The sequence below is a fragment of the Ranitomeya imitator genome, chromosome 3, assembly GCF_032444005.1.
Source record: "Ranitomeya imitator isolate aRanImi1 chromosome 3, aRanImi1.pri, whole genome shotgun sequence".
Taxonomy (NCBI): Eukaryota; Metazoa; Chordata; class Amphibia; order Anura; family Dendrobatidae; genus Ranitomeya; species Ranitomeya imitator.
The window spans coordinates 631,587,337-631,603,329 of NC_091284.1; the positions used below are offsets into that span (position 1 = coordinate 631,587,337).

The following is a 15,993-nucleotide window of genomic DNA, read 5'->3' on the forward strand; positions in this document are numbered from 1 at the left end:
CAGCAGTTTTCAGCTCTTTCAACATATTCTCGATTGGATTGAGGTCTGGACTTTGACTTGGCCATTCTAACACCTGGATATGTTTATTTGTGACCATTCCATTGTAGATTTTTCTTTATGTTTGGGATCATTGTCTTGTTGGAAGACAAATCTCTGTCCCAGTCTCTGGTCTTTTGCATACTCCAACAGGTTTTCTTCAAGAATGGTCTTGTATTTGGTTCCATTCATCTACCCATCGATATTAACCATCTTCCCTGTCCCTGCTGAAGAAAAACAGGCCCAAACAATGATGCTGCCACCACCATGCTTGACAGTGGGGATGGTGTGTTCAGGGTGATGAGCTGTGCTGCCTTTATGCCAAACATATCGTTTGGCATTGTTGCCAAAAAGTTCGATTTTGGTTTCATCTGACCAGAGCACCTTCTTCCACATGTTTAGTGTGTCTCCCTGAAGTGCTTGTTTGCTTGTTGCAAACTTTAAACAACACTTTTTATGGATATCTTTGAGAAATGGCTTTCTTCTTGCCACTCTTCCATAAAGGCCAGATTTGTGCAGTGTACGACTGATTGTTATCCTATGGACAGACTATCCCACCTCAGCTGTAGATCTCTGCAGTTCATACAGAGTGATCATGGGCCTCTAGGCTGCATCTCTGATCAGTCTTCTCCTTGTTTGAGATGAAAGTTTAGAGGGACGGCTAGGTCTTGGTAGATTTGCAGTGGTATGATACTCCTTCCATTTCAATATGATCACTTGCACAGTGCTCCATGGGATGTTTAAAGTTTTGGAAATCATTTTGTATACAAATCCGGCTTTAAACATCTCCCCAACAGTATCACGGACCTGCCTGTCATGTTCCTTGGTCTTCATGATGCTCTCTGTGCTTCAAACAGAGCCCTGAGACTATCACAAAGCAGGTGCATTTATACAGAGACTTGATTACACACAGGTGGATTATATTTATCATCATTTGGCATTTAGGACAACATTGGCTCATTCAGAGATCCAAAATGAACTTCTGGAGTGAGTTTGCTGCACTGAAAGTAAAGGGGACGAATAATATTGCACGCCCCACTTTTCAGTTTTTGAATCTTCACCAAATTAACACTTAAATTTACATTTGGTATATTTATGTTTGAAACATGATATGTGGGAAAAGGTTGAAAAGTTCCAGAGGGCCGAATACTTTTGCAAGGCACTGTATTTAACGAGAAAAAAATCCTGTCAAATTTAGTGATAATAGGTGTGCACCTTTGGGAAAGGAAGATTGGAATCGACTGAAGTCAGGGTCTCCACTGTCTCACTAGTTTGACAGCGGTCTAGGAAGTACCGCTGCTAGGGGAAGGCTAAGTGTGGAGCGTGAAAAGTCCTGGGAGATCGGCACAGTTATTTTATTATATGATGGGTGTAGTAATGTGAAAAGAACTGTAAAATGATTTCCTGCAATTGCAACAACAAAAGTAAATCCTATCACAATCATCTTCTTAGCATGATGGGCTGTCTGTATAAGTGTGACAATGTAATAAGAGAATCAAATCAACCTTTTACAAGCAGCTATGAATTATCCAAGAAGATTAACATTTTAGAATTAGTTGTATCTTTTATAAACCGTGCTGCAAAATACACAGGGACTTATAACATATCTAATCTATAACAAAATTCTATATGTAGTAAAGTTTGTAGCTGAAGTAAAAGAAATACCGGTATTTGCCCAATTTGTGTGTTGTTGATTCGTAAAATGGACAATCTAAAAGCAAATCAATCACTGAACTCTTTGATTTTGTACTTTTACAGAATTCACCAAAGTTCTAAATAATCCAAATTATAGCCTTCTAAATATAATGGTATTCTAAAGGGAAATGTATCAAGTCCAAATCAAACAGCAACTCGCCTAATTAGGAAGCATGCCGACTGTTACAAGAAAAGAATAGACACAAGGACCCTTACCAGCTGGAAATACATACAACTAATTAGTTAATTCTATATGTTCTGTCACAACACTTTATTGGTAAACTTTCTTGGAAGGAGCAATCAATCTTCCCTACAGATCAAAATGTTCTAATCTCCAAGATGGTACACTTTGTTTACATGCACGGTTATCTACTCACTACCTTCGGTCTAACCTAACAGACAGCCGAAACGAAGAGATCCAGGATGAAGTTAAAATAAGGCTTTATTACGGAACAAAAATAATATCCAGTGCCATAGTGCACAAGCACCTTAACAAGAAATGGGAGGCCAAGTAGTATATATTGCTAAAAGCATATGATGCAAAATAGAGTGTAACCATTACAGACATGTGCAAAACCAGAAACCAATGTAATATCTACCTGCAGCTGACCCAGCGTCCCACCTCACCCCAACGCGCGTTTCGCAACAGGCTTCTTCCGGTTGCATTGCATTGGTTTCAGGTTTTGCACATGTCTGTAATGGTTACACTATATGCATGCTTAGGCAGCTAATGTGGATTAATACTGGATTAATTTAGGACTCTGGATTTACTACCTTGCATCATATGCTTTTAGCAATATATACTACTTGGCCTCCCATTTCTTGTTAAGGTGCTTCTGCACTATGGCACTGGATATTATTCCGTAATAAAGCCTTATTTTAATTTCATTCCTGGATCTCTTCGTTTCGGCTGTCTGTTAGGTTAGACCGAAGGTAGTGAGTATGTATTAGGAAGTGCCAGCTTTATGATATGGACATTGGTGGTTAAATGCACGGTTATCTGTACTCTCGGGGAATATATTCCAGTGCATTTAACTTGATGCGTCATAGGAAACAAACAACTGTACAGAGCGCCCACAAGCCTCTGCTTGTATGTAATAAAGAGATGTATGACTAGATAAAATCTTAAAGGAGAAATGTATCTTAAGGCTGTGTGCACACGTTGCTGATTTTTCGCGTTTTTTTGCTATAGAAATGCTATAAAACCGCAAAAAAAAACATACATTATGCATCCCATCACTTAGAATGAATTCCGCAATTTTTGTGCACATGATGCGTTTTTTTTCCATGAAAAAAACGCATCACGGTAAAAAACGCAACAAGTTCATTAATTTTGCGGATTTTTTGCGGATGTCCGGAAAATCAGCAAAAAAAAACTGCACCAAAATCACGGTAAAAATGCGCAAAAAAACGTGCAAAAACGCATGCAGATTTCTTGCAGAAAATTTCAGGTTTTTCTCAGGAAATTTCCTCAAGAAATCCTGAACGTGTGCACATATAGAGACAAATTCCAATATGCATTATTGGTGGTATATATAATCAACCCAATAGAAACACCATGTGGCACCAAATAACCGTATATCAATATACCTCCCATGCATGGACATAAGGATAACTGCCAACCAAAAGTTAAATAGGAAAGAAGAAAAACGCTACACAGTCATCAAATACAAGAACAAATCATACTTTATTCACAATGAACACAATAAAACACCAGACAAATAATGCTCAGCAGGGCTAAAAGATGACAATTAATGCCACCAGCAACATGTAAAAAGCCCAAGGTACGGCTTCACCTGGTGGACCGGGGTCCCTACGCTACTGACTACCATCATCAGGTGATGTGCACGATTCTATATTGATATATTTATACAGCCACCATATTGCTTCTTTGCTTGTCTTATAGAAATAGTGTTAGTGGTTGCATTGCTGCTGACCGGTGGTCTGTAATGCTGCTAATGATCGCACGCTGCACTTTATAATTTACCTATGAGTTTACTAGTAACTATAGTTGGGGACTGCTGTACCTTGGGCTTTTTACATGTTGCTGGTGGCATTAATTGTCATCTTTTAGCCCTGCTGAGCATTATTTGTCTGGTGCTTTATTGTGTTCATTGTGAATAAAGTATGATTTGTTCTTGTATTTGATGACTGCGTAGCTTTTTTCTTCTTTCCTATTTAACGTGTGCACATAGCCTAACTCGGCAGACGGAAAAAAAACAACAAGGTAACTGACGTCAGTCATTCCAGAATTTATTTAAACGATCATTGTCTTTTCGACAATGAAGTCTGCCATTTTTATGTATCCACTGATTATTGACTATTCCTGGGGATCAATAAGAGCAGTATTTACCTAATGCACATTTTAACTGCCCTATCCATACAGGTGCACATTGTTATCAGCATATAATAATACAATTAAATACTTCTAAGTGGCATATTTGCATTCATGTCTGTATTTTACGGTCTGAAGAAAACCTTTTATTAAATCATTTTTATTAATGCTAATATTCCATCATACATTGAATCATGTATTATATGTTATGTAGGTTCTAGGCCTATAACTTTTTTCCATGTCCCCTTTCCTAGCTGTTTTGCACGATAGTATCAGTTCATTCAGATTATTTTTAAAGTTTGCGCCATTTCCTCCCAACATCCTGAATCCATTACTTCACAGAAAAACAAATACAATGAATCTCGCTCACCACAAGACAGACTGGCAGCTGACTGAAGGATCAAATTACAGCTGCCTATTGAAGTCTATGGAGACATGGAAATGAAAAAGAGAGGAAGGAAGAAAAGAGAGAGAAACACAAAGACTGTGCTGCTGCTTTCTAGTAAGTGTTTATCTCACCACAGAGCTGGACTCACAAACACATTGCTCCATGCTGCGTCTGAATATGTGTTACAGGTAGACAGGAGCTCAGCAATGCTTCATTGTCTCTATGTATTTGTCAGTGAGACATTATAGCAGCAGCTAGTCTTCTCCCACTAGCTCAGGGAGAACTGAAAATTAGAAAAGGTGCATGCATATGTGAAAAATGGTGAAAAATGCTGGATACAGGTTATGCCGAAAAAGTTTAATTCCTGTCCTCTGAAATGAACGGTAGCGTAGGAATCTTCTTCTTTTTTTCTTAAAATGTTCTTCACTGAAATTCTCCAGACTGAGAATCATCCATATTCCACTGACGAAACTTCAATTTTTAATACCGTAAATCGTCAAATATTCAATTTCTCGACTACATAGAGTGCAAACAGAATTACTTACTGCAAACCACATGACAACTTGAGGAAGCATTTTAAAGTATTATGTTTGTTCAAGCAGTGGGCTTAAATTAGATGTGAACATTTTTTTATAGTCTTAAAAATACAGCTTTAAATGTTTCTTGTTATAAATATAAGACCAGAAGTCTAAAAAAAAAATAAACTAAACAAAATAGTCTATATATAAAATATAAAATAAATGTGTATCATACCTTCTAGTGAAAAAGTTCCCATTTTGGACTCAAGAAAGTCAAACAGTGTACTAGGTGCAGAAGGTCTAGCATTTGATATTTCATCCTCCGCTTCTGCCCGTGTTCTTCCGCGACCTTTCCCTTTACCTGTCCGTAACAAAGTACATTAAATATCTCACAGTTAAATTGTATTTTGGTTTTTATTCAGGATCATTACCTAAATTGTTCATTCAAAACTCTTCAACAAACTCTACATTGCCTGTTCAACATGCACATAAACAAAAGGGTGGAAGAAGTTGCTGGAATGCAAAAAGAACTCCTATATATCTGCTTGATGTAAACTACACTTTCCCTCTAGCCCAGTGGCTAAGAAATTCAGAATTCTCATTGTAGAAGACAACTGTATTTCGGATGTGGACAATAATGTGGATCGTGATCTGATGCCATATCAACATACTAGTAGTGTTGACACAGGGACAACTACTGAGGACCTACAGAGCTGGGAACTATATAATGCATTTAAAAACATGCCAATGAGAAATAATAAAAAAAAAATAATAATTTGACTCACAGCTTTTTCTTAAACCTTTGTAACTATACTATGCCTTGTTTTTTCCTGCATTTTTTGTAGTGGTCATTAGTAGATATGGGTGAACCCTAAATGTAAAGTTCAGGGTGCATACAGAACACCTACTGTTCAAGCACGGACTTCGAGCACGGATTTCACCAGGAAGTCCATGTTACTGTTTGGGTTTCAGGGGCTCTGATCGGCGGTAAGATCATTACCACCGGTGAGAGCGCTGTGGATCCCACAATGTCATATGACAGCGTGAGTCCGCAGTTGTGACCGGAGGTAAAAAGTTTACCTCCAGACACTGGGGTCGGCTAATGGGACTACTATTCCCATCAGCCTACGCATGCTGCCGCTAATAACAGCGAGAGCAGGTAGCAGCTGATAGGCATATTCATCAACCAACACCTGCGCTATAAATAAGTAATAAAAAAAAGGCATGGGTTACCCTGTAATGTTGACACTAGAGAGGCAAAACTGACAGTTGCGGGCTGCAACCATCAGCTTTAGCAAGGCTGGTTATCAAAAATAAAGGGGTCCCTTGACAACGTCACTGCTAGTCACTGAGGCCGAGCCCACAGCAGCTCATTCTCTCGTGCTTTTCAGCCTGGACGGTCACATCTTGGCATCATTCGGGTTGAAAACTATTTATCCCAGACATTCATTATGGTGGGACAGAATGACAAAAAGGTGAGGGATATGGTTGCTTTTTATTTTTTTTACAGTAGACCATGGCTTTAATGGAATGGGCTTTAGGTGAGTATTTTTGGTGTTCTTTAATTTATGTTTTTTTTTGTTTTTTTTTTTACAGGAGACGAGACAATGGCTTCAGTGGAATGGATTCAGTGGGCTTAGTTGAGTATAACTGTGTTTGCTATTTTTAAATAAAAAAGTAGTGTCCATTACTAAGCCGTGGGCTTGATGTTACCAGATATTACAAAGGTGACATCATCCTCACAAGTATGAACCCCTCGTGCCACCACGGAAATGGAAAGAGCCGGGCAAAGAGCAAGAATAGGCGCATCTAATAGATGTGCCTTTTCTGGGCCAGCTGCTATTTTTAAGCTGAGGGGGACAATATCCATGGCCCCATACCAGACTGAGAATACCAGCCTGCAGCTGTCTGCTGTAACTTGGCTGGTTGTCAAAAATAGAGGGGACCCCACACCGTTTTTTTTTTAAATTATTTATTGAAATAATTAAAAAAAAACATTGTGGGGACCTCTTTATTCTTGATAACCAGCCTTGCTAAAGCTGAGAGCTGAGGGTTGCAGTCCACAGCTGTCAGTTTTGCCTGGCTGGTTATCACGACGTTATTTTAAAAAAATGTATTTATTTATAGCGCAGGCTGATGAATACGCCAATCAGCCGCCACCTGCTCTCACTATTATTAGCGGCAGAAGAAGGCCGATGGGAGTAGTAGTCCCATCGGCCCACGCATGATCGCAGACAAACTTTTTACCTCTGGTCACAGCTGCAGGCACACACTGTCATCTGATAGTGTGGGAGCTGCAAATCTCTGACTGGCGGTAATGATCTTCCTGTTGATGAAAGGCAGTGTTTGCCGCACTGTCACGCACAATGCAGCATCGCAAACACTTGATGTTCAGGCTCCCCATTCAAGTGATTTGTGATCGGGTACTGTTCTGATACCCGAACCAAACTTATTTTTAAATGTTCGGCTTAATCAGCCAGACCCAACAGATCCAAAACTATTTATTAACACCATTGTGAGATATACAAGACATGTTTATCAACCCATTCATTTTTTGTGTGGTCGGGGGTAAAAATAAACAAAAATAAAGTAAAAAAACAAAAAAAAAAAAAAAAAAACACCAATTCTGCCCCATTACTTTAAATGTAAGTTTTAAATATTTTTGAAGTGGAATCTAAATGGCAAATTACTTTTATTGTATGAGTCCATCAAGTAATGACCACAAGCTATACAAATAGCAACAATGCACATTAATAGACATCATGACAAATACAATTCTATTAAAGCACAAATATGGAAATATTAATGCCGATATTCCAAAATCAAAAATGATATCAAATCCAACATCAAGGAACGAAGAAGTGTATTATTTCCCCATCACATTTGGCTTCCCCAGTGATAGTTTTTAAAATGAAATAAAATTGTATTTTAAGCTATAACTACTTGTTACACTGCTAGTATACATATACAGTCATGGCCAAAAGTATTAACACCCCTGCAATTCTGTCAGATAATACTCAGTTTCTTCCTGAAAATGATTGCAATCACAAATTCTTTGGTATTATTATCTTCATTTAATTTGTCTTAAATGAAAAAACACAAAAAGAATTGTCCTAAAGCCAAATTGGATATAATTTCACACCAAACATAAAAAAGGGGGTGGACAAAAGTATTCACACTATTCGAAAAATCATGTGATGCTTCCCTAATTTGTGTAATTAACATCACCTGTAACTTACCTGTGGCAATAACTAAATCACACTTGCAGCCAGTTGACATGGATTAAAGTTGACTCAACCTCTGTCCTGTGTCCTTATGTGTACCACATTGCGCATGGAGAAAAGAAAGAAGAACAAAGAACTGTCTGAGGACTTGAGAAACCAAATTGTGAGGAAGTATAAGCAATCTCAAGGCTACAAGTCCATCTGCAAAGACCTGAATGTTCCTGTGTCTACCGTGCGCAGTGTCATCAAGAAGTTTAAAGCCCATGGCACTGTGGCTAACCTCCCTAGATGTGGATGGAAAAGAAAAATTGACAAGAGATTTCAACGCAAGATTGTGCGGATGTTGGATAAAGAACCTCAACATCCAAACAAGTTTAAGCTGCCCTGGAGTCCGAGGGTACAACAGTGTCAACCCGTACTATCCGTCGGCATCTGAATGAAAAGGGACTGTATGGTAGGAGACCCTGGAAGACCCCTCTTCTTACCCCGAGACATAAAAAAGCCTGGCTGGAGTAAAACTTACCTGAAAAAGCCTAAAACGTTTTGGAAGAATGTTCTCTGGTCAGATGAGACAAAAGTAGAGCTTTTTGGGCAAAGGCATCAACATAGAGTTTACAGGAGAAAAAAAGAGGCATTCAAAGAAAAGAACACCCTTGTCCCTACAGTCAAACACGGCGGAGGTTCCCTGATGTTTTGGGGTTGCTTTGCTGCCTCTGGCACTGGACTGCTTTACCGTGTGCATGGCATTATGAAGTCTGAAGACTACCAACAAATTTTGCAGCATAATGTAGGGCCCAGTGTAAGAAAGCTGGGTCTCCCTCAGATGTCATGGGTCTTCCAGCAGGACAATGACCCAAAACACACTTCAAAAAGCACTAGAAAATGGTTTGAGAGAAAGCACTGGAGACTTCTAAGATGGCCAGCAATGAGTCCAGACCTGAATCCCATAGAACACCTGTGGAGAGGTCTAAAAATGGCAGTTTGGAGAAGGCACCCTTCAAATATCAGGGACCTGGAGCAGTTTGCCAAAGAAGAATGGTCTAAAATTCCAGGAGAGCATTGTAAGAAACTCATTGATGGTTACCGGAAGCGGTTGGTCACAGTTATTTTGACTAAAGGTTGTGCAACCAAGTATTAGGCTGAAGGTGCCAATACTTTTGTCTGGCCCATTTTTGGAGTTTTGTGTGAAAAAATCAATGTTTTGCTTTATGCTTCATTCTCTTTTGTGTTTTTTCATTTAAGACAACTTAAATGAAGATAATAATACCAAAGAATTTGTGATTCCAATCATTTTCAGGAAGAAACTGAGTATTATCTGACAGAATTGCAGGGGTGTTAATACTTTTGGCCATGACTGTAGTTCTTGGTGCTTTCGTAGTGTATGCAGTTTTGTTATGTGAGCATGTAGCACCAAGGATTGTATGTTGGCTGTGCCAGTCTGTTTGCCATATTTAGATAGTGGGGTTATAATCACTGCTGCAATACCATAAACATACAATTCATTTTACACATGTATATAATCAAAAGATATTCTAGATTTGTGTTATTTTGGACATTAATTCAGTGTTTTCTCTTATATCATTGCTTGATTCCTAATATAAAAATTGCAATGTGACTGTAGTCGTCAAGGACTAATAAAGGTACCGTCACACTAAGCGACGCTGCAGCGATACCGACAACGATGTCGATCGCTGCAGTGTCGCTGTTTGGTCGCTGGAGAGCTGTCACACAGACAGCTCTCCAGCGACCAACGATCCTGAAGTCCCCGGGTAACCAGGGTAAACATCGGGTTACTAAGCGCAGGGCCGCGCTGAGTAACCTGATGTTTACCCTGGTTACCGTTGTAAATGTAAAAAAACAAACACTACATACTGTAGGGGTTCCACTCACTCAGCTGCGACGGCTGACACTCAGGAGACGTGTTCCTTTAAAGTTCACTGGGTTTATTGCTTCATAAACCATGTGGCAAAACAACAGAAAACAAAATAGCCTTTGGTTCAGGCAAAGAAAAACAAGTGTCCAGTTCTTCCGGCTCAGTCCTGAAGCCGTAACACACTCAGGAGGGTTTCACCTCCACACATATCTGCTGTGTAAAGGATTAGCCAGTCTTAAATAGAGCTAACCACACCCAGTAACCCATCACATGATTAGCCATGTGGTCTGACATTACCACAGGTCCTGAAACACATATATTTACATGGTTATGTGCAAGACAGAAATACCCCTGGGCTACCATACAGTAACAAGGCACTTATGTGGCACATACCTCCCATCGACTACACACCCTTTAGCCATGCTACATACCTCCCCCCTCTGCCTAAAGCCGTGGGGCTTGGCACTTTCTCCCACTAAACAAGAGATTCTTGATAGGGCATCCGCATTACCATGCAGCTTTCCGGCCCTATGTTCCACATGGAAACTGAAGTCCTGCAGGGCTAAGAACCAACGGGTGACTCTGGCATTTCTCCCTTTCGTTTCCCTCATCCACCTAAGTGGGGCATGGTCAGATACCAGTCTAAATTTACGTCCCAGCAGATAGTACCGTAATGTGTCCACTGCCCATTTTATGGCCAAGCACTCCTTCTCAACGACTGAGTAGTTCTTTTCAGATGAGGACAGCTTCCTACTCAGATAGAGAACAGGATGCTCCTCCCCATGTAGTTCTTGGGAAAGGACTGCTCCCACCCCAACATCTGAGGCATCTGTCTGAAGAATAAACTCTTTCTTGAAGTTTGGGGCCATCAGAACGGGTTGCTTACACAAAGCGTTTTTCATTTCTTGGAAGGCTGACTCTGTTTCTTCGGACCACTTAACCATTACTGGTTTTGTCCCTTTTAGCAGGTCAGTCAGAGGCGCAGCCATCGTGGCGAAGTTTGGGATGAACCTCCTGTAATATCCCACGATTCCCAGGAAGGCTTTAACTTGCTTCTTGGAAACTGGTTTTGGCCATGTTTGAATTGCCTCCACTTTACTGATTTGGGGTTTTATTTCTCCATGACCCACTATGTATCCAAGGTACTTAGCTTCTTCTTTACCCAAGGCACACTTCTTCGGGTTTATAGTAAATCCGGCCTCTCTTATAGCATCAAATACCGCTTGGACTTTCTCCAGATGACTCTCCCAGTCCGGGCTAAAGATGACGATATCATCTAGGTACGCAGCAGCGTAGGCCTTATGGGGTGTAAGGACTCTATCCATAGCCCTCTGGAAGGTCGCCGGAGCTCCCTGTAGGCCAAACGGCATCCGGGCATACTGGAAGCATCCATCAGGTGTCGAAAAGGCTGTCTTCTCCTTGGCTTCCTGTGCCATGGGGATCTGCCAATACCCCTTTGTCAAATCCAAGGTGGATATATATCTGGCGTGCCCAAGCCTTTCGATGAGCTCATCAATACGGGGCATGGGATAAGCGTCGAACTTGGAGACCTCATTCAACTTCCGATAGTCGTTGCAAAACCTCCACTCTCCATCAGGTTTTGGGACCAGGACAATTGGGCTCGACCAACCGCTCTTGGATTCCTCAATGACTCCAAGCCTCAACATACGCTCCACTTCCTTGGAGATAACTTCTCGACGAGCCTCAGGAATACGATAAGGTTTCACATTCACCCGCACATGTGGCTCTGTTAGGACCTCGTGCTCTATGACCTTCGTGTATCCTGGCAATTCTGAAAACAGGTCCCTGTTTTTCTGGAGTAACTCCCGGCACTGCTGTTTCTGGGTCTTTGATAGCGTCTCTGCTATAGTAACCGCTCCAACCTCACCTTCTGGGTTGCTTAACAATGACGGAGTTACTGTCGGCTCTCTATCTTGCCATGGCTTGATGAGGTTGACATGGTAAACTTGGAATGGTTTCCGTCTTCCAGGTTGGTGAATTTTATAATTTACCTCACCAAGTTTCTCGACAACCTCATATGGCCCTTGCCATTTGGCCAAGAACTTGCTTTCCACCGTTGGAACTAACACAAGAACTCGGTCTCCCGGGTTTAACTGCCTCACTCTTGCAGACCGGTTGTAGACCCTGGCTTTCACGATAGGCATCACCTTTGCAATCCTCTGCTGCATCAGGGCCACATGCTCAATGACGCTTCTGTGGGGCGTGACTTCGGCCTCCCAGGTTTCCTTGGCTATATCCAGGAGTCCTCGTGGATGTCGGCCATATAGAAGCTCAAACGGTGAGAACCCTGTGGAGGCCTGTGGAACTTCACGAATGGAAAACATCAGATAGGGTAAGAGACAATCCCAGTCTCTACCGTCTTTCTCTATAGCTTTTCTCAGCATGCTCTTTAGTGTCTTGTTAAACCTCTCAACAAGGCCATCTGACTGGGGATGGTACACCGAGGTCCTCAACTGGGAGATCTTCAGGGCTTTGCACAACTCCCTCATCACCTTGCTCATGAAAGGTGTACCCTGGTCAGTCAGGATCTCCTTTGGCAGACCTGTCCGGGAAAAGACATGGACCAACTCGCGGGCTATGCTTTTTGAGGAAGAATTTCTCAAGGGAATTGCCTCAGGATAGCGTGTGGCATAGTCCAGGATGACTAATATATACTGATGGCCCCGAGCTGATTTAACTAAGGGACCGACCAAGTCCATGGCAATTCTCTCGAACGGTACCTCAATAATGGGCAGTGGCACAAGGGGGTTCCGGAAATGAGGAGTGGGAGCAGTTAGCTGACATGTAGGGCAGGACCTGCAATAGTTCACTATTTCCCGGTGACACCCAGGCCAATAGAACCTCTGCACAACCCGTTCCTGCGTTTTTTCCACCCCCAGGTGTCCACCCAAGATGTGTGAATGGGCCATGTCCAACACTTTCCGTCTATACGGACCCGGCACTATCAACTGCTCTACCAACTCCTCCCTTATTTTCGTGACCCGGTACAACAACTCCCCCCTCAACAGAAAACGGGGAAATCTTGTGTCTGCCCCCGGCTCCTGTACCACCCCGTCGATAACTGTGACATTATTAAAGGCTTCCCTCAGAGTGGGGTCCCTATGTTGGGCAGTCCCAAAATTTTCACCGGTAACTTCTAACTCCAAAATGTCAGATGTAGGGGATACTTCCTCCTCATCCCCAACCAGAACACAAAAAGGAAAGCTGTCTGCCTCTGGGTGTGGCGATACCCTTCCAGGGTTCACTGGTTCCCTGCCAGGGAGCTCCGAACCTTTTCCCCACAAATCCCAAAACAAACAGAAATCCCGGCCAATAATTATAGGGTGCAACAAGTCCTGAACTACGCCGACTATGTGGGACTCAGTGCCACATGCCGTTTCAATGTCCACCCTGGCCATAGGGTAGTCCTTTGCATCACCATGTATGCACCGCACTCCGACCTTCTTTCCTGGGAGCAGGTGGAGAGGAAAAGTGGCCCTCACCAGGGTCACTAGGCTCCCCGAGTCTAACAGTGCCGTTACTGCTCGACCGTTAACCTTTACAGGACACGCTTGAGGTCCCTCGTTAGATGGAGAGTTCACACTACAGGCTGGATACGCATATTATGAACAACGGCGTCCCATGCTGCAGTCCATCTGCTCAGTGGTTTGGGAACAACGGGCAGCTATATGTCCTGGCTTGTGGCACCTCCAACAAATAATATCACCCGTGGGGACCTTGGGCACCACCTCCCCCGCCCTTTGTGACCTTGGACGCACCACCCCTTTTTGGGACTCAGCTGCCTTCTGGGACCCCCAGTACGGCATGGGCTGCCTCCCGAAGGAGCTTTCCAACCCTTGGTATCTCTCAACCAGTCCGATCAGCTCGTCGGCATTCTGGGGATCACCCTGGGCAACCCAAGACTGTATAGGCCTCGGGAGGGAATGGACAAACCGATCCATCATCACCCGTTCTACCATCTGTGCAGGCGCAGAGGATTCTGGCTGCAGCCATTTCTGGACCAGGTGCAACAGATCAAACATTTGGGAACGAGGTGGTTTGTCCCGGTGATAGCCCCAGGAGTGAACTCGCTGTGCCCTGACAGTCAGTGTCACCCCCAAACGTGCGAGAATCTCGGCTTTCAATTTGTGATACTCTTTGGCATCCTGCAAGGTCAAATCATAGTACGCCTTCTGGGGTTCTCCTGTCAGGTATGGCGCAAGTACCTCTGCCCACTGCTCTGGCGGAAGTTTTTCCCTCTCAGCGACCCTCTCAAACACCGTCAGGAAGGCCTCAACATCATCCCCGGGAGTCATTTTCTGCAATGCGCGTCTTACCGTCTTCCGGACGTGGGTGTCATCAGCCAAACCTGGGGTTGGGGCGCTCGCCTTGCCCTGGATGGCGGTTGCCAGAAGCTGCATCTGCTGCTGATGCTCCTGCTGGCTCTGCTGCATCTGCTGCCGTTGCTCCTGCTGGTTTTGCTGCATCTGCTGCCGTTGCTCCTGCTGGCTCTGTTGTATCTGCTGCATCAACAGCCTGTTGGTCTCTTGCTGCCTTTGCTCCTGCTGGACCAAGTGTTTCAGCAAGTCCTCCATTTTCTCCGGCAATGCTTGCTGGCTTGCAACAGCCTTGACCCAGGACATTCAAAAATAAACTCACGTCTCCGCTGGGAACGCTGCTCGCATGTCTACCACCAATTGTAGGGGTTCCACTCACTCAGCTGCGACGGCTGACACTCAGGAGACGTGTTCCTTTAAAGTTCACTGGGTTTATTGCTTCATAAACCATGTGGCAAAACAACAGAAAACAAAATAGCCTTTGGTTCAGGCAAAGAAAAACAAGTGTCCAGTTCTTCCGGCTCAGTCCTGAAGCCGTAACACACTCAGGAGGGTTTCACCTCCACACATATCTGCTGTGTAAAGGATTAGCCAGTCTTAAATAGAGCTAACCACACCCAGTAACTCATCACATGATTAGCCATGTGGTCTGACATTACCACAGGTCCTGAAACACATATATTTACATGGTTATGTGCAAGACAGAAATACCCCTGGGCTACCATACAGTAACAAGGCACTTATGTGGCACATACCTCCCATCGACTACACACCCTTTAGCCATGCTACAATACTTACCAAAACATGTAGAAACACAGTGGACGGCACCACAGCTCTCATGAATAGTGTGAACCGCTCACCTGCAATGGAAGTCCAGACCTCTGATCACGGGTGCCTTGGCTGAAGCAGTAGACAGACGATGCGGTAATAGGAAGAAAAGAGTCGGCACTCACCGATCATCCAGGACAGGTAACTTTATTAAAGTGCGGTTAAAACATCTTCACGGCCGGGGGTGCTAGATAAGGAGAGCGGCAAGCATGCTTGCAGCTCTCCTTATCTAGCACTCCCCGCCGTGAAGATGTTTTAACCGCACTTTAATAAAGTTACCTATACTGGATGATCGGTGAGTGCCGTCTCTTTTCTTCCTATTACCGCAAACACTACATACTTACATTCCCAGTGTCTGGTCAGGTCCCTCGCCTTCAGCTTCCAGCACTGACTGAGCGCCGGCCGTAAAGTACAGCGGTGACGTCACCACTGTGCTTTGCTTTACGGCTGGCCGGCGCTCACCAGTCAGTGCGGGAAGCTGACGGCTGGGGACATGATCAGACACCGGGAATGTAAGTATGTAGTGTTTGTTTTTTTACATTTACAACGGTAACCAGGGTAAACATTGGGTTACTAAGCGCGGCCCTGCACTTAGTAACCCGATGTTTACCCTGGTTACCAGTGACGACATCACTGAATCGGCGTCACACACGCCGATTCAGCGATGTCAGCGGGAGATCCAGTGACGAAATAAAGTGCTTGACTTTCCCCAGCGACCAACGATCTCCCATCAGGGGCCTGATCGTTGGTCGCTGTCAC

The 15,993-nt window shown here is 43.4% G+C and overlaps 1 protein-coding gene across 1 annotated transcript in view; it reads right to left on the reverse strand.

Moving 5' to 3' along the window:
* Positions 1 to 15,993, reverse strand: part of TDRD3 (tudor domain containing 3) — a 517,375-nt gene that overhangs the window by 90,065 nt on the left and 411,317 nt on the right. The window contains exon 10 of the mRNA XM_069758172.1: positions 5,208 to 5,333. Coding sequence (XP_069614273.1) covers positions 5,208 to 5,333 — 126 coding nt within the window. The remainder of the gene's footprint in view (positions 1 to 5,207; positions 5,334 to 15,993) is intronic.